The sequence below is a fragment of the Vicugna pacos genome, chromosome 19 (genome assembly GCF_048564905.1).
Source record: "Vicugna pacos chromosome 19, VicPac4, whole genome shotgun sequence".
NCBI lineage: Eukaryota > Metazoa > Chordata > Mammalia > Artiodactyla > Camelidae > Vicugna > Vicugna pacos.
The window spans coordinates 41,941,960-41,965,487 of NC_133005.1; the positions used below are offsets into that span (position 1 = coordinate 41,941,960).

Genomic DNA, 23,528 nt, shown 5'->3' on the forward strand with positions numbered 1-23,528 from the left:
GCTGAGAGAGTCAAGTCACTTGCCTACGTCCATGCAGGTGGTCTGAACACCCATATGGTCTTCCCCCCTCTGCCAGACTCTGTCCCTCTTAGCCAACCTTCTTAGCCATGGAGACAATTAAATAAAGACATCCCTGAAGTACACACCAAGCTCTCAGCACACACGATGTGGTCACTACATTAATCTCTTTAAAAGCTAAACTCAGATAGTGAAGACGCTGCATTCCACTCAGGTCCCCTCTTGGGTTTATAAATTTTGCTCCTGCTCAGCGCCAGAGTCACCCTGGAAGAAGCCTGACAGCTTAAAGATTGTGTAGCATTAACCCGTCTCCCCATCATCCCTCGCCAGCCCCCTACATCAGGGGGTGGGGCCCTGCCTGGCAGAGGGCACACAAGCAGCATTGTCTCCCCTGAACGGCTGCTTCAACTCTCGAACTTTCCACCAAATGCTTTGGCTGCCAACGAGACCACCTGGAGTCCCAGCGCCGGGTGCTCCAAGAGGGTCTTCGGAGACACTGCCTCCTTGTTAGATCCAGGGGGCTGCGACCCGAGATGCAGGGTGCGGCGGCGAGGGGGCTGGTGGGCCAGGCTTTTTGTCATAAGCACTGCAGCCACACAGATGTGGCGTGGGGGTGGGGTAGAGAGAATTACTGTACCACAAGATTAAACACTTCGGTGTCAACATGTGTGCAGTGTTGCTCGAACAATGTTATCATTGTGAATTGAATAGACCAAAGGGTTTAGGGGATGGGGCGGGGAGAGGGAAAAAAGATGGGTTTAATTATCTGTAGGGCTGAAGCCAGTTGTTTGCCTAAAAAGCCCCAGACGTTGGTAAAGCTGAAAAGAGAAAAATGGGCTGTAAGCTTACATCAGACTTTCCCTACAAACTGAGGCAGCCATCCTTCACCCAGGGACACCCCATCTCTTCGGAGTGGGGAAACAGCCCCTAGGGATCTCTGGGTCCCCACCGCATCCTTGGCTAATTGCAAATGAGGGGGAAGAATGGAAACTAGTTACTATTTTCAGCTAAATTTGTGATTCTCAACCAGGGGCGATTTTGTTTTCCCCCGCCCCCACCAAGGGATCCTGGCCCAATGCTGGGGTTTCGTTTGCCACAACTTAGGGAGTGTGTGCTACTGGCGTCTAGTGGGGAGAGGCCAGGGACATTGCTAGACATCCTACAGGGCACAGGACAGCACCCTGACTACAGGGGACTGCCCAGCCCCAACTGTCAATCGTGCCGAGTTGAGAATCCCGGAGCTCACAGACACACAGGCCTTGTGAGGGTCAGGAAACCTGGGTTTTGGTCCCACCTGGGCTCTCATCTGGCAGGGTGGGGCCCCAAGCTCTGTTCTTCCCTCTGTAACAAAAGAATGGATCTAACTGGTCTTTCACTTCTACTAGGTTCTACCATATAAAGTTGCCAACACTCTACCAAGTGTGACCGATATATGGTTCAACCTAATACCTCTAAACTTGAACTCTACATCTGCACTGTGCCACTAACCACTTGTGTCTACTAAGTGTTTGAAATGTGGCTGGTGTGGTTGGGAACCCAGTGTTTACATTTATTTCCATGCAATTAATTTAAATTTAAATAGCCACATGTGCCCAGTGGCTCTCGTATTGGACAGCAGATACAGAACATTTCCTTCATTGCCAAAAGTTCTATTGGACAATGCCGCCCTGTGGCATCAATGAGCTGGCTTCCAATAGCAACAGGACCATATAAAGAGCTTATCGCAAACAAGGGTCCAAACATACATTCTCAGAGACACAGGAGAAGGTTTTTCCTCAAAAAGAAATTCCTGCCTCCTACAGTGTTGGTGAGAGTGTAGTTTGGTGCAGCCATTATGGAAAACAGTATGGAAATTCCTTTTAAAACTAAAAATAGACTTACCCTATGATCCAGCAATCCCACTCCTGGGCATATATCCAGAGGAAACTCTAATTTGAAAAGACACATGTACCCCAGTGTTCACAGCAGCAGTATTTACAATAGCCAAGACATGGAAGCAATCTAAATGTCCATCAACAGATGACTGGATAAAGCAGATATGGTGTATATACACAATGGAATACTACTCAGCCATGAAAAAGAACAAAATAATGCGATTTGCAGCAATATGGATAGACCTGGAGATTGTCATACAAAGTGAAGTGTCCCAGATAGAAAAATACCATACGCTCTCACTTATATGTGGAATCTAAAAAAATGACACAGTGGGAGGGCATAGCTCTGTGGTAGAGCACAAGCTTAATATGCATGAGGTCTTGGGTTCAATCTCCATTGGAAAAAAAAAAAAACTAAAACTAAAAAAAGAGACACAAATGGACTTATTTACAAAACAGAAACAGACTCACGGACATAGAAAACAAAACTTATGATTATGGGGAGGAGGAGGGGGGAAGTGGGGAGGGATAAAGTGAGAATTTAGGATTTGCAGATACTAACTACTATACATAAAATAGGCAAACAGCAAGGTCCTACTGTACAGCACGGGAAGCTATATTCAATACTTTATAGTAGCGTATAATGAAAAAGAATGTGGAGAGGCACAGATATATATACACATATGTATAACTGAACGACTGTGCCGTACACCAGAAATTGACACAACATTGTAAACCGACTATACTTCACTAAGAAAGAACGCAAGCAGGAGGAGCCACGGTCCTCAGGGTGTCAGGTGAGAGGAGGCTCTCTACTGGAGAGAGCTGAGATCCAGCTCTGAAGCTACAAGAACACAGAGCCAGGGATCGCTGGGTATCCTGAGCTCTTAGGGCCTGGCGCATAGTATGTATCCAGAGGGTTTTTTTGTTACATAAATAAAGCTGTACCAAAATGGAAGGAAAAAAGAAAAAAGAGGTTCCCAGTGGGAGGGATTCCATGGAAGCAGGGAGAGGCCAAGGACAGACACTGGTGGCCCCTCAGCTCTCGGTTCTGTCTGTCAAACAGGCATGATGCCCCCTGCTCTGGGCACAGGGCTGCCTGGGAGCCTGTCACTTGGTGAGTGACATCAGGCTGGATAATCTCAGGCACACCAAGTTCCGGGGTGCAGGGGCAGGGGCTCTGCTGAGCCCCCTTCTCCTCCACTGAGCCAGGCCCCTCCCTGAACAGCCCCTGCCCCTCTCACCCCATTCATTTCCTTCCTAGGACTTGACTGCTCCAAGTATTTGATTGATGGGCCCACTGACCTGTTTATTAACTGTCTTCCCTTCCAGGCTTTAACTCCCCGAGTGTAAGACCTGAGAGAGGGCACAGGATGTAAGAGGTTCCAGCGAGCCGCCAGGCTGGGGTGTAAGTCCCGGCTCTGCCACCCACTGGGCCCTTGGGCAACTTACTCCTCATCCGTCAAATGGGAGGATGATGAGACTAACACAGACCTCACTGCGTTGGTGCCGGATTAAAATAGACCAGGGATCCTCAGGCTTCACTGTGTTCCCAAACCACTGGGGAGCTTGTTTAAAAAAAAAAAAACAAAAAACAAAACAGACCAGTGGGCCAACTCACAGTATTTCTAACTTGGGAGATCTGGGGTGGGGCCCAAGAACTTGCATTTCTAACAGGTTCTCAGGAGATGCTGGTGCTGCCGGTCAGGGGACAACACTTTGAGAAGCGCTAGAGTAGAGACCATTTGTGGAGTCCCTGGCACGTAGGAAAGTCTTGAACGATGTTCGCAGTTATTATTTCTCCCCTGTTCTGTCCACCACACTCACTTGCCTGGCACTTGGCAGGTCCTCGAGTATCTTGGTGAACAATCTTTGGAAACTTTCCTCACAGGCAGAAAAGCCCCTCTGGGCCTCACTCAGAACAAGAAGCGGTAGAGAACTGGGGTTGATATGGGGCCCTCCTGGCCTGGGTTGTGACTCAGGCTCTGCTGGTCGCCAGCAGTGACTCAGGACAAGTTAACTCATCTCTGAGGGGCTTAGCTTCCCCATCTATGCAGTGGGGACATTAAGAGGCCCCCCGTTATGGGGCCATTATGAAAACTCAAGGAGACAGGCTAGCAATCACGGGACATGGCGGGGACAGGCACCAGACCAGAGAGGCCCAGGAGCGGCCGGAAGCGGGGGGAAGAGGGGCTGTGGCAGCCCGTGTTCCCCTTCCTGAGGACAGGAGGGTGCCTGCCCAGACCTTCCCCCAAAGCAGTCGGAGACTCCTGGGTCAGCTGGGCAGGCACAGCTGGTTTAAGGTATTTTAGAAGCAAATCAAATCAAATGAGAATTTATAATCCTTCCTGAGGTCTGGGTTCCATCAACCTAAACTCATTAGGCCAGAGCAGTGCAGGTGCAGCTAAGGAGGAGACTGTTCTGCGTTTCCTTCATGCTGGGCTCCCATCTCCCTTTCAAAATAAGAGTCTTCTCTAAAGCCCCACACTTGGAGCAAACACTCATCACAGAGGCATCAGTATTTCTGCAAACAGGACAGCGAAGAGACGTGCAGAAGCTGCGTCAGCAGCAGCAGGGGGAGTCTGGTGGAAACAGCAATCTTCAAGACCCTCATTCACATAATGCTCGCATTTTAACAAACTGAACTTGACTTCCCAGGCTGAACTATCAAAACGCCCTTAAAACTGCATTGTTGCCCCTTGAACCTGTTTCTCGTAAGTGAAGGAGAATTCGAGACCAAACCAAAGGATTACGTTTTGGATTCTCCGTTGAATGTAACCAGTAGGATTGCAGGCAAATTTCCGAAGTGAGTCTCTGGTTGACATGAAACCGTTCTAAATGGGGTCATCTTTCTAAATCATTAGAAATAATTAGCAGTGATTTAAGAGAATTCCTGTACAATCAAATTGATAGAAAGTAAACTGATAAAAATTCTATGGTGTCAGAAGAAAGGACAGGGGTCACCCTTGGGTGAGGGTGGGAGGGAGCTTCTGGCAGCTGGTCACAGTGGGTTTCTAGAACTGGGCACTGTTACCTGGGTGTGTTCACTGTGTGAACATTCCTAACTGTTCTACATTCATGCACTGTTCTGTACACACGTTACACTTCAATAGACAAGTTTTTTTTAACTTTTTAAAATTGAGTTATAGTCATTTTACAATGTTGTGTCAATAGACAAGTTTTATTAACAGTAGGTGTCGGCTGGCTGTATCCATCTCCAGTTCTCCCCAAGAAGCATTTGTCACCATAGTTCCTCTATTGTAAGAGGTGGTGATCAATTTAATTCCAGCTCTTTGGGGAAAGGATACTAACATCTTTATCAATGTTAAGACATCCTGATTTCAGGAGCACTGATAATCAAAGAAATGGGATATTATGCCAAAATCACATAAATGGAAAACACTTCTGTGGCATCATGCTGTCATGACCTATGACCTTCCCATTAGCAAGGCTGTTTACTAACCTGCTCCAAAACCATCCTTCAAGCCTGAGAAGCAGTTCAGGATTAGTTTAGGAGGTGGACCTCCAAATTCAGATACAATTTCTGGCTACATTACCTGGGCCAGCTACTTATTTCTCTGTGCTCAGTTTTCCAGCCTGTAAAACAGGGAGGATAATAATAGCCCCCACCTGAAACGGCTGTTATGAAAATTAAAAAAGAAATATAGGCAAAGAGGATAAAGGGTGTTTGGCACATAGTAAGCCCTTGACAAATGTTAGCTATTAAGATTATTATTATAATGAAAAAAAAGATTATTATTATAATGGCTAACATAGCTATAATTGGATAGTATACACAACCCCAATCCCCTAACCCAGCCACAAGGGGCCAGAGGCTGACTCATAGAAACCTTATTTATGTAGCATGATCTACCTTCTAAACCCAACTGGTTCATGAGTGAACATGTAATTCAAGCTGCCTAAGAGTTCCTCCCCAGGAATTTCAGTTGGGTGCAGTAGCTCAGCCATGCCATCAAGAACTCAAGTTTCTTCTGTCTTTTTTACTCTGCCACTGTCTGCATGTTGACTTTTAATCCTTAGGCGTGTGGCCTCATGGTCACAAGATGACTGCCATGGCTCCAAACATCACATCTCAACAGAACCATATTCAAGGCAAGAAAAGGATAGTTCTATTTGCTCATCTGTCACTTATCAGGAAGCAAAATATTTTCCAGAACCATCTCCCACACCTTTTTACTCCAAGCAGATTTCCTCTTGTGTCTCACTGGCTAGAACAATATCCTGTAGCTATCCCAACCTGCTAGGGAAGCTGGTAAAGCAGGTAAGTGGCTAGCCAGAGAACTGTAACTTCAAATTGCTGTGGGAGGCCATCTTTCTCCCAACAGGCAGGGTAGCAGGGTAGCAGAGGAAACCAGGGAGGCAGAGAGGTAAGAGGGAAGCTGTGCAATGACAGAGATAAGACAGAATCACCCCTGGATTCGCTGAACACCTTCTAGTTGCTGGTGTGTCCTTTCCCAAGGCTTGGGAATGCACTGATTTTCTTTTTTTCACCCCTTAAACTAGTTTGAATATGTATATATTTTTGCCTGCAACCAATAATTCTGTTACATGTCATTTTGTTCACACACTGCCCGGAAACAATGCCTGAAAATACCGTCTACCTCCTTTCCCTCGATCACCTCTTGCAACCAGTGGGCCTAAGGATACACCCGGACCCCTCGCATCAGTCTCTCTTGGAAACCAGCAGAAGCAACCCACCTGCCCAGCACCCACCCACTGGAAAAAGGCTTTACAGACTCTCAGGGAACAAGCAGGGCTCTCCCAGGACGGCAGGCCTTCCCTCCAAGCAGCTCTCCACCCTTGGTGAGCAAACAACGACACGGATTCTTCACATGCCTTGAGTACCTCCATCTGTCCATCCTCTACCCAGAAGGAAACAGGAGCCACCTGTCCCACAAGCAGGACTCAGACCAAGCCCCAGCCTGGCCTCTGCTTCCTTCTGGGGACAAAGATTCTGACCTTCTCAGGTCATTTTCAAGAACTTTTGTCACTTGTCGAAGGAGATGGTGATAAAAGATTGTTTTCAGCAAACAACTGGCTGTTGGCTAGAATCCCATGCAGTCCTCAAAGTCGGGGCTAGAGGTGTACGTACTCACAGGTTTGAGTGTAAAGAGAAACAGAAGCCTCTCCAGGGGCTGCAGAGGGTCTGGCTGAATTAATGTCAACATGTAACTCACCTTCTGCATATATTCACTGTGGCACACGATTATTTGAAGACTTTGGAAACTAGTAGCTTAGGTTCCCTATTTATTTGTGCATAATGCATAGTGGAGCCAAATCACATGTGCAAATAACTTGTGCAAATCCAACCATATGCCCCACAGACAATGACAAAGAGGGAGAGAGAAATAACTTCAGATTATTTGAATATGGCCACCTGATGAACACTTCCAACACACTTCCCTTCCCCACATTTTCCCCCTTTGCGTGGCCAGAGGCCAATTTCATAGTTTCCCATCCTTCTGAACCAGTTTGGGCCAGGGGACTTAAAGAGAAGTCTTCTACGTAACTTCTAGGAAGCCAAGAGGCAGGCAAGCGAGGAGCGCTTCTTGGACATTTTCTTTTTCTCTTGCCTTGAACAAAAGATTCTATGAAAATGTGATGTCTGGGGCTGCAGCAGCTCTCTTGTAACTGTGAGGTAACAGGCAAAAAGAATTTGAGGATGGTGAAGATAAGGTGGAAAGCTCATGGATACCTGGATGATATCACTGAGCTGCTACCCCAAACTGGGAATCACTTCCCTTAAGACTCGCTGTGATGGGAGATAATGACATGCTTTTAATGCTGAAGCCACTGCCTAATGTTAGGCAGGTGTACTGTGACTTAGAAGTCCTAAATGAGGCATCATTCCTCTCCACAGAGGCAAAGAGCAGCCTTTGGGAGGTATGTACCTTGTAGCATTTCCTGTTCATGAGGGTGGTATTAGTGGTTAAAAGTAAGTATTTTGGTACAATATGGCCCTAAAGTTGAGCCAGCTGTTTCATCTTGTGTGCCACGGGAGAAGCTGCAATCTGGAGGAAAAACCCAGCAGTAGAGACTTAACATACAGAGACAGCATTTGGTTAGGATGAGGTCGTGAAGGGGGAGCCCATGATGAGTGACCTTGTAAGAAGAGGAAGAGGCTAGAGCTCTCTCGGCCACATGAGGACACAGCAAGAGGGCAGCCAACTGCAAGCCAGAGAGACAACAGGACCAACCAAGCAGGCACCCCGGTCTCAGACTTCCAGCCTCCAAAACTCGGAGAAGTAAAAGTCTGGTGTTTCACCACCCAAGCAATGGTGTTTCGTTACGCGCGCCCAAGCTGACAAAGACAGAAACTGGGGCGCAGAGCACTCGAATGCCTTCAGTCACTTGTACGAGGTCACACACTAGTGTGTGACCTGGGACTCAAAGCCAGACAAACCTGCTGTCCCCAAAGCTGGGCAAGTGACTGGTCACCCCTGGGCCCCAGTTTCCTCGCACACACACAGATGAATGTGGGAATCGTGCTGTCTGATGAATGCTTGGCCTGGGCGGGTCCTCACTCAGAGAAATGTCAGCTGCCCATATCAAAAAGCAAGGGGACAGGACATGCCACCCTGATAAGTCTGACATAAACAGAGTTCAGAAAAAAAAAAGAAACAGAAAAGGAAACCATTCTACTTGGAAATTTTTATTCATCCTTTTTTTTCCTTTTTTTTTTTAAAGAGCAGGCCAGCTCACAATCAAATCTGAGGGGCTGTTTGTACCCTAAGCTGGCGGGCATACGTAGAGCCAGTCCTGACGGTTTGGTGTTTCCTTAAAACTCTGCATCAGTAAACACAGATTATAATCAGCAAGAGGCAACTTTCTAGTATAACAGGATTCAGAATAAGAAAGCCAGCTTCCTGGTTTGCCTCGTGCCCCGTCAACAGAGACCAGCTTCCTGCTTCACCAGGGGGTAACCCAGCTAAAGGAAGACCACCCCGACCCAAATAAGCAGAGCTCAGCCGGCGGGACAGGTGCACACCCTGTTCCCATTCCCAGGAGGAGCCAGGCAGTGCATCCCTAGATGCCAAGACGAGCTGCACTCAGGACCTGCACAGGCAGGCCAGCTCCAGAGCAGTCCAAGTTTCAGCGGGGCAAGCGCCAGCATCACTGCCAGTCGCTAACATGATGGGGCACCGTGCTCAGCCCTCCTCTCAGCTCTGCACAAGGGACAGATCCTCACAGCAGCCCAGGAGACAAGCGCCAGCATAACCCAGAGGGGGAAATGGGGACCCAGAATTTAATAACCTGACAAAGGTCACAAAGCTAACAAGGAGCAGAGGTGGGATTTAGACTCATGTCCAACCCACAGCCCATCTTAACTACCACCTGAGATGTTGTAGGAGAATCTAAAAAAAAAAAACAAGATGGGAGACGGGGCTGCTGGGATGAAGTGAATTGAGGAAAAGCTGTGCAGTATTTTGATCACCTTCGTGGAAACTGGTGCTGCACACCCCACGCTAAAGATGCCAGGAAGTCTTCAGAGGAGAAATCTGTTTGAATCAGTTTGTTCAAACTCAGAGGAACCCCTTCTGACATCAGGAAGAGAGAGGGTATCAGTGTGTCACTGGGTGTCTGCAGAGGGCAAGAGGGGCAGGTAACATTCAGGCTTTTTTACTATTTACCCTTCCCCAGGTAGAGGGTATAGACCATCTCAAGCAGGAGTCAGCAAACTTCTATAACAGGCCAGGTAAAAAGTATTCCAGGCTTTGGAGAAAGTGCTGTCTCTGTTGCAACCACTCAATTCTGTCAATGCTACAGACAAAGCACAAACAAAACGAGTTCCAATAAAGCTTTATAGACACTGGAGTCTGAATTTCATCTCATTCTCACATCATGGAGTATTCTTCTTTTGATTATTTATCACCCTTTTAAAAAAATGTAAAAATCATTCTTGCTCACGGGCTGTACAAAAATCAGCAGGTCTCCCTGCTACGCAACTCTGAGCTGCAGTGAGAGATGGAAAATGCAGCTTCTCTGCTCACCGCCCCTCCCCCAGCAAGTCACCTGCTGGAGGGGAACCAGGTAAGAGAGAGGTTTGCCCTATTTCCTCCTGAGGGAAGTTGGGGGAGGAAAAAAAGAGAGACTGGTTCCAAGTGTGCGTTTAATAATTTTTTAGTATCCTCGGGCAAAAGGCGCAGTAAAAATATTTTGGTTCCCAGGAGGTGAAGCCTTTCTTCAGAGATCTGACCTCCATTTTCGTCTCCAGGGTGTTTCAGGCTCAGGCAGGGCTGCGTTCCCAGGAGAGGGCTCACGTTTTGATTACAATCTGTCTTCCTTTCAACCGGAAAACAATCCATCAGCCTAGAAACGCAGCTTTCTCCACTCAGTGCCACGGGCCGATGGGTTTGAAGCAAAGGCTCTCAAATCAATGTCCAAGTTTGAGGAAAGTTTACCCTAAACCAGTGGTTCTCAACTGGGGGCACTTCTGCCCCACCCGGGGCACATCTGGCGATGTCTGGAGACATTTGGCTGTCACCACTGGGGGTTGCTCCTGGTGGCCAGTGTACAGAGGTCAGGGATGCTGTTCAACATTCTGCAGCGCACAGGATGCCGCAGAAGACAGAGAACAGTCTGGCTAAAAGTGTCAGGAGTGAGGAGGACTGGGAAACCCTGCTCCAGCCCTACCCAAAAAGGGCACTTCCAAGTCCCTAGGGTGTTTGAAGCACAGGAGACGTAGAGATTTCTGGATCTCCTTTCCCCATCCCCATCCCCCGTCCCCACCAGTGTATTAAGACAATTAGGAGCTCAGGGTTTGAGTAGGTATAAGGCAAGTAGCTTCATTTATTGTTTCCTCCTAAAGGAAATGACCAACCAGTGCCTCCACCCTATAAACATTTACTAGCCCTGAAAGGTTCCGAGGCCCCACTGCCATTTTTAAGGGCTTCTCTCTCAACAAATGTTAGGTCAAGTCAGTTAGAAAATGGAACTTGAGAAGGGAGGAGACGGTGGGGGCGCATTTTACAAAGTTCAGGACCAAGAGGGAAATTGAAAGACCTAAAGCGACACCCCCCGCCCTCTCTTTCTTGCTTATAAACGGAGGACTACTTTACACAGGCATCTCGTGAATGGAGGCAGAAAGAGTTTTAAAGGTCTCAGGACACTGCCGCGCGGGGTTTGCATTTGCTGGCTGAGGCCCCATCATGTTCATGGGTCTGTAGATGGATGAGTTACTGGCCTTCGGGGTGTGATACCCCAACTGCATTCTAAGATGGTCCCTCAGGGGGCCACACCAGCAAGAGCCACTTCAGGGCTGAGCTTTCGGCCAAGACTCTCCTGTCTCCAGTAGGACGGGTTTCTGGTTCGCTGGGGCTTGGGAAGAAGAATGCAGAGGAAAATGTAATCGATATCCAGGTACCCACCTGAATTAGCAAGAGTTAATCTCATAGCTGCTTCCTCTTTTTTTCAATAAACTTTTTATTTCAGAATAACTTCAGATTTACAGAAAGTTAGTATGAAGTTCCCGTGCACCTTCCCCCAACTTCCCCCAAGGTTCACGTCTTCCGTAACCGGGGGACACTTGTCAAAACTGAGAAATTAACATCGATGTGTTACTATTAACCCAACTCCAGACTTTTTTCCAGCTTGTACCAGTTTTTCCACCATTGTCCTTGTTCTGTTCCAAGATCCAATCCAGGATACCACAGTACACTTCCTAATGGTTTCTTGCTATTAAAATTAAGAAAACCTGATTGAAACCATTGGAGTTTATTTAAAGTTTCTCCCCAGTCCCAACCCCTCCCTGCCTCCTGAAGGCTGCAGGTGTGAGGCCTGCTCCCCGTGTTTCCAGTGTAACCACATCACAAATGACATACAGAATTATCTGGTGTTCCTGTCTGTTCTGACACAGTGACAAATGCTTACGCCATAAACATCCTTCTACAACTTGTTTTCTGCCTCTTGACGCTCTGTTTTGAGTTGATGTTGATACATGAAGGAGTCTCTGCATTCCCTTCTGGTTTATTACACATTTACAAATAAACTTATTACAAACGTACTTCTCCAATTCCTTGGCTCAGGGACACTTAGACTGCTGGGGATTTTATACCACTACAAACATACGCAATATTTCTTCTGGTACCCATGGTGAAAACCATCTCCATGGTCTTTTCTATACAGTGTCTTAAGGTATTGCTATTAAAATGTCAGTCTCTAACTGCCTCTGGAATTTCCCCAGCAAGCAGGTGTGGGTGCCTGTAGGAGCCCCAGGACATGGGCACTCGGGGCCCTTTGCCCTGTCAATAATTTTTAAGCCATAGAGATGGGAGGGGTGGCCACCACAAGGAGGATGGGTAATGGAAGAGGAAGGTGTGTGCTGTTTACCTTCATCTTCCTCTTCAGAGCACAGAACCACAAAGTCAAGGTCAAGGGTTGGAGGCTGTTATGGTGATCTCAATCCCACCTCATGTCCCCCTCTCCCGGGTTCACACACCTTCACGGTGCCAGGGGCAAAGAGTGAAGGGGTTTACATTCAGCAAGAGTGGGATCCCAGTGTCAATCCCACCACTTCCCAGCCCTGCAAGTTCGGGGCCCTTCCGTTTCTTACTCCTTAAAATGGGAATGATACGACTTGCTTCGCAGAACCTGAGAGAATTAAATAAGGAGCCTGATACGGGAGGCCGTTATAAATCCATTACTGCTACAGACAGATCTCAACCCTCCCACATTATCACTATGATTTATTTTAGTGATGCATTTAGATAATGAAAGAGTCTCTAAATTCAGTTTCTCAATTCAGCCTTGCAAGACTCTGCCTGGACAAGGAAGGGCCCCTGAAGCCCAGGAAGAAAAAGCAAGGCTTCCCAACAAGGCAGCCTCCCGCACGGCCCGGACACACGCCAGCCAGGGCGAGCGCCTCTTGAGCTGGGCCCAGACTCAGGCTCCTTAAATCTCCGGGGAGTGAACTGGAGTGCAGTTGAGAGCTTGTTTCTGCTGAAAGACAAGTCCTAAAGAGGCGAGTCCTTTTACAAGTGGGAATGGAGAGAAGTGGTTATTCTTGTTGAACCACGTGAATACCGAAGTGATCAGGAAGCTTCTAGAAACACTGGTCTTCCCAATGGGGTGCAAGCCCTTAGGGGAGGCAAAAGGGATCCATCGGGATACAGGGCGGGAAATGTTATAATTACGATCAAGTAAATTTCAAGAACTGATGGACGTCAGGGACGACGGGAATTTACTAGCTGAGCTTCAGCAAAACTCTGCACAGTTGGTGGATGAGATCGAAAAATACAGATCATGTTTCAGTCAACAATTCACTTGCCCCGTTTTCCATTGTGTTACCTTGTGAGACAGGCTTGGCCTAGGACAGTGTGGCTGTCCCTGCTGGGATTTCCCAGGCTCCTTCAGGTGTTCCCCTTTCCAAGCTTGGGGTGGAACTGTAATCTCCCAACTCCTCCCCCACCCGGGTCAGATCTGACCACGAGACTAGCTCTGACCAATGAAATGTGGGCAGAAGTGTCTGGGTCACTTCTAGCTGGAAATGTAACGAGCGCATGCACAAGTCCCCGTCTCTCCCTTCAGGACGGGGACTGGTGACATCTGGGAGGGCGGCAGCCTGGCGATCAGAACGCCCTCCCGCCCAGCCGGTGCCAACCCACGATGCAGCCGTACCAAGGGAACAGCAAAGCCCTGTGGCTTTAAGCTACCGAGGCTCTGGGGTTCCTTGTGAACTTTATTGATGCTGACTAGACGAAGGATCAAAATAATCGAAATTTAGGACCAGACCTTTAGCTCACTGATACCAAACTGTTGAACCACGATTGCTGAAAGGCATCAAATCCCATTACCTTCAAAAGTTTAGTGGTAGCAAAATCAAATTTGTCTTGCTAATGAAATAAAATGGTAATCTTTGCATTAACTAATAATGATGAATTCATTAAAATGTGTATTCACGAATATTAGAATTTTGCTTTTCTTTTTTTAATCTTCAGTGCCTCCTACTTAAATTTCTATTTCAGTCTTTGTTTTATAAAGTGCAAACCATCCCAAAACAGGAGTAGTGATACGATGTATTTCTACTTAGGGTGCGGACTCAAAAATTCACTAGGGGGATGCAAGATGAAAGAAACACTCAGAGGACGGGGCCTCAGAACATCTTCACCTCTTTCCTGCAAGCAAGCCACCAGCATCTGAGCACCTCCTGTGCCAGGAGGATTCTGTGAAGCAGCGTGAAGGCAGGAGAGTAAGAAAGAGAAAACAGTCAAGAAGAGAGTCCTTTATCAACAGCCAAAGCACAAGTCATCGAAACAGCAGAATAACTCGCCTGCCTTTGAGCGCATTGTTAAATCGCTGGGTAGATGAGCACTGGGACCATCTAGGCCGACAAAGTGTCATGCTAAGTGCTTAGATTTTTTTTTCCCCCAAACTACATGAAAGCGAGAGAGGCCAGCATTACAAGACAGTACAGGCCTCTCTCCAATGCTTAAAAACATGCGAGGTCTCGATTTTGGAAACAGTGCAAGTTTTTATTCACAGCCAAATTTAATTAAGCCAGACAACAAAGGACTAAAATTTGAAAGCTATTCAGGGGAGATAAAGACGTGAAAGAATAACACGTGACCTCAAAGATGCGGGGATTGCTAAGTCAGAGATTTCAAATAGCACAGGAAGGGCTGGAGAGAATTTATGGGAAGCCTTGGGTGAGAAAGCCTGGCCCTCCTCTCAGGCCCTGGAGATCTTCTCTGTTGTCCTCTGGTCTCCAGAGGCTTCTAAAGACACTGGATCTGCATGGGGCTTTGTTGTAGCCTAACCCTGGCTGGGGGAGCAGGGCGGGGGGGGGGGTAGTCCTGCACCTGCTCCAGTAAAAAGTGGGGAAGTTGTGCTGCTCTGTTAATGAGTGCTTTGGGCTTGTCACTCCCTTGAAGGAAAAGACGATTTGTACTTTGACCACCTTCCAGGAAGGGGTGGGAAGAAATACGTCAGTAATGCGAGTTTTTGCAATTAAAACTTTTTATTTGGGGATAATTTTCGATTTAGACAAAAGTTGCAAAGATGCTACACAGAGTTCCTACATACCCCCTACTCAAGTCTGAGTTTTCCTAGGAGTAAAATTTTTAAATAGAGATGCTAAAATCTAGAGAAAGTCAGCATTGGACCCTACTCACCCTCAGATGGGTTTGGTGTGCTCACTCAGATTTCACTGCTCTCTGAAAGAGGAGGAAAACACATATATGTGTGCCCCTCCGCAAACATACACGTATCTTCGGGGTCATTTTCTTTGCATCTCTAAAATAACGAGGGTGGTTTAATCTCAGTATTTTAAGGTTAAACACTTAAAAATTAAAATTTGGACTTTTATGCCAAAGTGAATAGTGATCGGGTCACCACAGAAAAAAGAGTTACCATTTCTTGTGCACATACTGTGTGCCAGACTCTACACATGTGAAATATGATTTTTGTTTTCAGGAAGATCTATGGAGAAGAGGATGACTATCCAGCTCTATAAAACGAAGAAACAAACTCAGAGATGTTAAGTAACTCGCTCAAGGTCACACAGCTAATACGCAACCACAGTGGAAGCAGACACATGGATTTAAGCTGTGTCTAAACAGAATTAGCATGGATCCCGTTCCATTCTCCCTTGCCAAGTCACACCCTCTGCTGTCACCGAGAACTTCCGTTACACGGCAGTGAAGCCCCCCAACCCCCCACTCCATATATCACCCAGAATTAGCTGCAAAGTGTCAGGAAAGTTGGCCAGGCAGCCCCAAGCATCAGCGAGGGCTGGAAGCCTTCACTGTGAAGCCCTTTATAGAAAGCCGCAGTTGGCAGCCCCCGCTCCTGCATGGGAACAAATTAACATTGGCATTCCAAACACAGGAAAGGAAGGAAATTGGAAACACAGTTTATACTTGGCCAGCTCTTTGAAATACTGTACCATGCTACCGACATCAATTAATGAAAAGCAGGGTTGTGCTGAGAGGCTCTGGTTTGCAAATGCATTAACACACGTTAAACATGTTTGTACAGGAACCGGATTATAAGCACCCTGGCTCCAAAACAATAAAGCAATTACCCTAAAACTGGTGCTCTCCGCGTTGTCATTAATTCAATCCACTCCACGCGGATCAGCAAAGGCTTTTCTCGGCTCCCAGCAATGCCTCTCGACACAAATGTTGAAAGGACGGCATCGCACATGCTACTCTGGGTTCCACATAAGTAAGTGTCAAGCTTCATGCACTGCTAATATTCCCCCAAATCATAAACACTCCCCTTTGGGGTGGGGGGTGGGGAACACACAGTGGCAGCCCTGGTATTCATCCGCACTGCCATTTCACATAGGGTTCAAGCGATTTTTCGCCACAGAAGGTTAACCGGGAAATATCTGTTCCATATTAAGAAATACCAAGTCACATTTTTGTCAAAGATTATTTGTCAATGCCATTTGCTGCAAAACCCAGAATTCAATTGCAGCTGAACACACAGCTAATACCGGACGGTTCACATAATAGCTGTGGTTGTACATGGGATCATTTGCAGTGAAAGCACCCCCCTTCCTCTATAAACTGTTTCAGGAATTGGAAAGAAAAGCATCTGAAGCTCTGGAATAAATAAAGCACTGTGCCTTGAGCTGCCCGGTACAACGGACCCAGCATGCTGGTAGAACAGACTCAAAACAACCAAAAAGGCAGCTGCCGCTTCGCTTCACAATTTTATAAGAATGCTTAAAAGGAAAGATTTTAGATGATGGGGGTGGATGACGACATACCTGGCTTGCAAAGGCAAAAATTTCTTCAAAGACTAGCATCCTCACGCACTGCACCCCCAGGTACCGGCACCTGCGACCACGTCCTGGGTCCAGGCAACAAACGTCATCGACGTCGCCGCCCTGCCCCCTCGCCCAGGTGACGTCACCACTCAACTCCACCCTGATCTGGGAGCCATCAGGTTGGAGCGATTTGGGTGTGCAAAGCTAAATGTGTTATCATTTTCACCACAAATTAACAGTTTCTATGTAAATATTGGTATTTCCTCACCCCATGAAGGCGAGAGGAGGCAAAATGGCACCGGCGCATTTGATTTAAACTAATTAAAAGCAGAGGGTCATGCAATTCAATATATTGATTTTACCAGTGGGACTTGAATCTTTTATAATAAGTGTACACAGCTGCAGCGCTCTCCCACTGCCACCACGTTTTACAGGCTAATCTGCACATTCCTCTGACAATAACACGACAGGTCCCACACATCCCCGCCCGTGCCCTAACCCCAGTGGCCCTGCCAGAGTGCATTTAGGCGAAGCATCGCAGCGGCCCGCCCCAAAACGGCCAGGTCGACAGCCCCCAGCTAGGTCTGAAGAGCGATTGCAAAAAAAAAGGAACGTGATCAGCCACTTGGTGCGAAGGGCTCTCCATTCAAAATATTCTGCTGGTTAAATGGATGGGCAGGCTGGGGAAGGGTGGAGATGGGAAGCATTAGGACACTCTGATTCTTGCCATGGGCCAAATATGACCTTACCTAACAGGGAGAAAGAAGATATGAAAGCGATAGGGGTGATCAATCAACTTGGATGAGGCTCTCCCTGGAATGAAGTCATCACTTCTCGGCGCTCAGCAGACATGTGATATTCGCTCACATCGCAGGCACGCCGGTGGTCAGGGGATCGCGGGCCAGCTGTGTTTATCTCGGCAGAGACTTGATAGGCCTCGACGCTAGGGAAGGCCCCGACCCGAAGTTCATACGTGCTGCATCGCGGAAGCTGTGCGTTCAGGGAGTCCCCCCTTTGCTGCTCCAGGATGACTTTTTCTCTAGGCCTCCTCCCTTACCCCTTCAGTGGGCCACCCCACAACCGAAATGACAACCCTGGAATCAAACCCCCATACAACCACGCAAGCTGGCACCCAGGGCTTGCTCGGCCTTAACCTGCTCTGACTCCGGAGGGGAAATACAGAGAAGATCAAAAAAAGTTCAAATCCGGGTCACATATATCCTTGGGAGGACAGGGGGGTGGGGAGAAGATCTTTGATTTATATAAGCAGGAAAATGAGGTTTAAAAGAAGTGATTTTGAAAGGGTTACTAAAAACACAGCTGTTGGCGCACTCCCGTAGCGAAGGCACTCTGCAGAAAGACAGAAAGAAAGAAAGAAGGGGGAAAGGCTGGGTGACATCTATATTAACCTCTGGCTGCTTACCAGTGAGGGCCGGAGCTCCGAGTGCTGGAATGTGGAACAGCCCCTTCCAAATTTTAACACAAGCCAGGTTACAGCTGCAAACGCCTGCAGCCCAGGCTCCCTCTGCAAGCACTCCCTGAAGGAAATTTTTAAACTGTAACAGAATCTTTCTCTAATACTCTACAGTGGTAGGGCCTGTTCTTAAGGGGCAAAAGGAGAGATCTTAATGCCAAACACTTGTCAACAAAAAGGATCGCCAGATGGTATAAAATAAAAGGAAAACTGAACAGCCTTCTTCCTGCCCGGCAGCTACATTAACAAAAGCCACTTTTATACACTGAGCCCAATAATGATAGATTTCCAACTTTTTCTCTGTTTTTAAATTTGGCTTCGAAGATGAAACAAATTTGGTTCCCTCATAACCTGGACCAGAGATAAACATGCATCACACACCCCAATTGCCAGCCAGCTTCTTTAGGAAATCCCAAAAGATGCTGCTGGATGCTGGACTTCTCCAAAGAATGAAAGAATGGCGGGCGGGAGAGGGGGGGAGCTATCGCCACCGGATACAGTCTGCAGAACTCACATTGCTGGGGGGTAATTTAAGTTTTAAATTCCAAAATTCAGTGTACAGTGTACAGCAGAGGAGTTGGGGGCTTGTTAATCAGAACAGGTTTACAAATCTCGCCATTGAACTTAAGGGGCCCAGGCTGGGAAGATGTGAGTCTCCCTCCAACAGCTCAGCAAGCATTAGTGCGCAGGCTGGTCTTTGTCATAAGGTGCAGTCTGAGGTCCTCATTCTCAGCGCCTGGTTTTGTCATAAGTTCTCCTCTAGTTCCCCCTCTAGTTTAGATCCTGCTCAGCCTGGCAAAAGGCTTGAATTCTGAGGAGAAAGACTTAGAAGAACAAAAACCAGTTTGGCTGCAGACAGAAGAAAGAATAAACGCACCAGGTCTGCAAAAGCCTTCAGAATTCAAGCTGAAGTCCCCCGAGCACTGCAGGACAGCAGTGGTCTGCAAGGGAGGGAGGAGAGCAGTGGAGAAAGAAAGTCAGCTTTCCTTCAAGATTTCCATCAACGGCCCCCTAATGGTCCCCCAGGTCGGCTGCATCATAACAAGTAATGGCTGGATATGAACAAATGCCATTTTCTCACCCTTAGGTAACGTGTGAGACTAAACGCACCTTTACAAAACTTTGTATGTTACAGGTCAATATGATTTGCAATCCAGGAAAAAAATCATGTGCTTTCTCTCGGCTTCCAGGCAGGTCTCCTACATGCCCTGCTCCAAACCCACGACTACTCCCAGCCCCTCCTGTGGAGAAATCCCGGAACCCCAAAAGAATGGAAGGGATAGGCGATTTATTCCTGTGCGTGTGGCTGCTGAGCAGAAATTGAAGGCCAACCTTGGACACATCTATGGAAGAGTCTTGCAAAACTGCAGTCTGGGTCTTCACCCAACTAATTACTTCAAGTTTTAGGGACAGAGAAAGAAAGAAAACGAGGTCAGTGCACTCTGTTAAAAGCCACTCTGCCATCTAATTTGGAGCGCTGTTCCACAAAGCAAGACCTGAGAAAGTCAGTACTGTCCCACAAAGCCCCAAGCCAGCCCGACTGATTAAGAGGCTCAGACAAGCCGGTCTTTGTCCTTTCAAGATGAAAGAAATGGGACTAACGGGTTGAAAGGTGTGTGTACAGCCAGAGGAGAAAAACCACCCAGCTGTGGCCTTCCCAAACAAGTCCCAGCTTGCTCCCACCACCGCCAAGGGGGAGCAAACAGCCCTGCCCGAAGTTTCCCAGAGGCGTCCAGGTGGCAACTTAAGTTCTTTTCTGGCAGGAGACAAGCCTGGGTCTGGCCATGCTGCTGGGCCACAAGCAGCAGGGTGCTTTTTGCACTGGGTTTGCAAGCTCTCCACAGAAGCCAGGGCTCACAAATACCTTTTTAATGACCTCAGCCAGGCTCTGAAGGCCGCCACTAGGACCTGCTGCATTCACTGGGAGTCACAGGTACCCAACAGAACAGAAGATAGCATAAATCTCCAGCCAGAGAAAGGGCCCTGGTTAACCCTCGACTGCAGGATGGCTACCAAGCTCAGCTTTAATTAATTTATGTACATGTACATATTTGGGGGTTTTCTTTATTTCCTGGTATAGGTCATAAATACATACTGAAAAAAAAATCACACAGACATAAGGACACACAATGAAAAATCAGGCCCCAGCTCCCAAATCCTAAAGCCCCAGCCCCAGTTCTACCCCACCTCCCAGTAAATTCTATTTCCAGTTCATGGTGTCTTCTTCCAGTGGGAAAGGATGATACACAAGCACATGTGTAACCTCACTGATCTGCACCTTGCTTTTTTTCACCTCATATATCTTGGAGAGTGTTCTAAATCAGGACATATGGAGCTGCCTCATTCTAACAGGCTGCCTAGTATAATTTAAACTTTCTTAAAGTCATTTTGGCATCTAAACCTCCCACTCCTTGCTCGCTGAAACTTGTTTCACTATTCGATTTTTGACTATTATCAAGGAGAGACAATGGCGTCCCAGAACTCCAAGGACCTTATCTGGCGCGGGAAGCATTAAGGTTGATCCGCGCTTCCCCGCGCCCTCCATCCGCGCCCCAGGAGTCCCGCGGGGGGCTTCAGGATCATTATTTCCATGTTGACACAGCGCCGGTGGACGTGAGTTTGCTGTCTTGACTCCGTTCGGATTTTCGCAAGTTACACTTGTAGAATGAAAGCGGGTCGGGGAAACAACGCTATCGGGGCGTGTTATCTCAGAAGCCAAATATTTGATCATCAGCCCTACAGCGCGCTGCCGGGGGTTAGTTTGAGCAAGTCTGGTGAATGTGCGTGCACAGATGGAGGGGGAGCATCGCGTCCCCGCCGCAGCACCAGCCTCCGGTCCCCCAGGCCGTCGCGACTTCAGTCGGAAGCCGGGTCCCCCAGCCTCCCCCGGAGGCGTCTGCTCGGAGATCTCTCGCTACCCAATCGCCAAAAGCCGTGGTTTGCGCGCCACACGTGATAAACGCTGAAAATGGATTCTGCCCGCCCGGGACCTATCATTAAATATTTAAAATAGAAAGGTCGCAATGGCAACGTTTTTTTCCCCAGCTCCAGCCAGGAGAGCTGAGAGCGAGGGGTGCGCCCAGTGGTCAGGAAAGGGGCCCGGAGGCGGTCGGGGCGCGCAGCGCGCTACGGCAGCCGCACCACGAGGGGACAGGTAGGGCTTGCTAGGGCGGGGAAGGGAGTGCGACGGCCGTGATGCCAGGGCTGGGCAGGGCTGAGAGGCGCCCAGAAAGGGCGGGAAGGCAGCCTCGCGGAGCAGGGCCCTTTAAATCCAGGTAGCGCGGGCCGAGCCGGCCGGGCACATCTCACATGACCGAGCCCCGCGCTTTGAACTGAGCCGCGACCCGCCCGGCGCCTGCAGCCCCAGAGGTGCGGCCTCCGACATAACCCGGAGAGGGTTTCAGACCAGTCCTTATTCCCCCAAAACGCCCGCAGGCCAGATGAGCCCGGCTTGTCCCACCTGGGGCGCACACAGCTTGGGGTCCACTTAGGGCCGAGGGGCTGGGAGACCCTCGGCCAGGCGCTGCCGGTTTGCAAACGGCCGGGAGTGGAAAGATGGGCAGGCTGGGTTTAAGAAGCGGCCCCCTCCCTGCCCCAGAGACTCCTGACTAAGACGCGCACCCCCTCCCTCCTGCCTTCACTCACCGAGGTTGACGAAACTCATGACCATGTCGGCGTCGGTGAGGAAGTGGCTATCTTGCAGGCTGGCCAGAGGGGGGCCCTGGGTACTGAAGACAGCCTTGTAGGGGTAGGAGAAGCCCTGGCCGTCGGGCCCGCCGCCCTCCTCGACCGCCATGGCATTGTATAGGTCCAGCATGAACATGGGCGCCGAGTTGTGCTTGCCCTGGAGGTGGGGGCGCGGGCGATGGGGCAAGCCCAAGATGGAGAGGATCTCGCGCTGCATCTCCCGCCGCTCCTGGCTGCGGAGGCGCCTGTGGATGAAGCTCGAGTGCACCTCGTTGTCCAGGCTGAAGTCGGCCAGGGCGGAGCGCAGCAGGAACAGGGGCGCCCAGAGCGCCACGAAGCTGTGGGGCGCCGCGGCGCGCAGCGAGCGCACGTGCATCGCGCCGGCTCTACGCGCGACCCGGGCTCCGGGCACCCGGCACCGGGCCCCGCGCCGCCCCAGGTGGCGGAGGGGGGCAGGCGGCCGTCCACGCCGCTCGGTCACTTGCTGAAGGCGGGCCCCGCTGCGCCCGCGCCGGACATGGCCCCTCCCGGCCGGCTGCGCTCTGCCCGGACCCCCGCCCCCGGCTCGGCGCTGGCCCTGGGGCCCCTCGCCCCGCACTCGCTCGGGCGCACCGCCGGGCTTGGAAACCGGCTGGAGCGAGCGAGTGAGAGAGCAAAGAGGCGGGCGCGGGTGGGAGGAGCAGCCAGCAAACCTAGGAGCCCGGAGAGCGAGCGCCGGGGAGGCAGCAAGGCGGCCGGCGAGCGAGCGCTCCTTCCTCCGGCTCCTCTCGCGTTCTTGCTCTCGGGCGGCGGCGACCCTTCCTCTTCCGAACTCCGGCGCCCAGAGCAAGGGCCTCAGGTCGCTCCCCAAGCCCTGCACGCCCTTGATCGCACGAGAGGCCGCCTCGGGAGCCCCAGAGTGGTACGCGCTGGGGCCTGGGAGGAGGAGGGGGAGGAGGAGGACGGGCTTCCAAGGGCCCCTCCCGCGCCGGCGGCCTCCCACCTGCCCTCGGCCCCGCCCTCCCCCCAGCTGCGCCCAATGGGTTCATTCATTCCTTCTAGTGCGCTCTACAAATATTTACCGAGTGCCCACAGGGTGCCCAGCGTCGGGCCCGACGCCGCGGGGATGCGGAGCGACGAATCCGAGCCGGCCCAGCCTTCTCTGGACCCGCAGTCCGGACAGGAAGGAGGCCGGAGCGGGACCCGTGGGATTTGGGCTGGGGTAGAACAAGTTGGGGGAGTGTAGAGGAAGAATCGGAATAAAAGAAGGCTTCCCGCAGGAGGTGGCACCAGACCCCTCCCGTCCCTTGCCCCTCCTTTACTCCAGCCACGCTGATCCCTCCCCGAACTTGTTGCTAACTTGTCTTTGCACTTGCCAGTCCTTCTGCCTGCAACTCAATTTCCTCCCTGTACCCCTCCCCACCGCCACCATCTGGCCAACCCTCCACCTCCCGGTGCCACTCAGGTGCCACTTCCTCCCAGATTAGGGGAGATAAGGTCGCTTCCCCTCCTTACCCCAGGAACACTTGTTTTATTTTCTTTAACTCCTCCCACCGTCTGGAATTACTGTTTGAATTATTGTGACTTCTTTGTCTTGTCGCTCCAGTAGAAATGGAGCTCCCTGGGGGCAGAGGCGGGGCTCTCTCAGATGCACTTGAACCCAGGGCCTGGCAGCCACAGTGGCTACACAATCGTTATTTGCTGAATGATTGAAATTGTGTGAGCTGGAGAATTCCACCTCATCTCCTTCCCTTTGGGGCCC

General features: G+C 49.7%; 1 protein-coding gene across 2 annotated transcripts in view; it reads right to left on the minus strand.

Moving 5' to 3' along the window:
* BMP7 (bone morphogenetic protein 7) overlaps positions 1–23,001 on the minus strand; it is an 87,717-nt gene extending 64,716 nt beyond the window's left edge. The window contains exons 1-2 of one of the 2 annotated variants that reach the window (XM_072944460.1): positions 22,849–23,001; positions 21,746–22,702 (exon numbers count right to left, since the gene is read on the minus strand). In XM_072944460.1, the coding sequence (XP_072800561.1) occupies positions 21,746–22,163 (418 nt within the window). In that variant the 5' untranslated portion in view covers positions 22,164–22,702; positions 22,849–23,001. Of the gene's footprint in view, positions 1–21,745; positions 22,703–22,848 lie in introns of those variants that run through there. The other variant, XM_006213987.3, reaches the window with a different exon arrangement.
* Between the last annotated feature and the right edge of the window lie 527 nt (positions 23,002–23,528).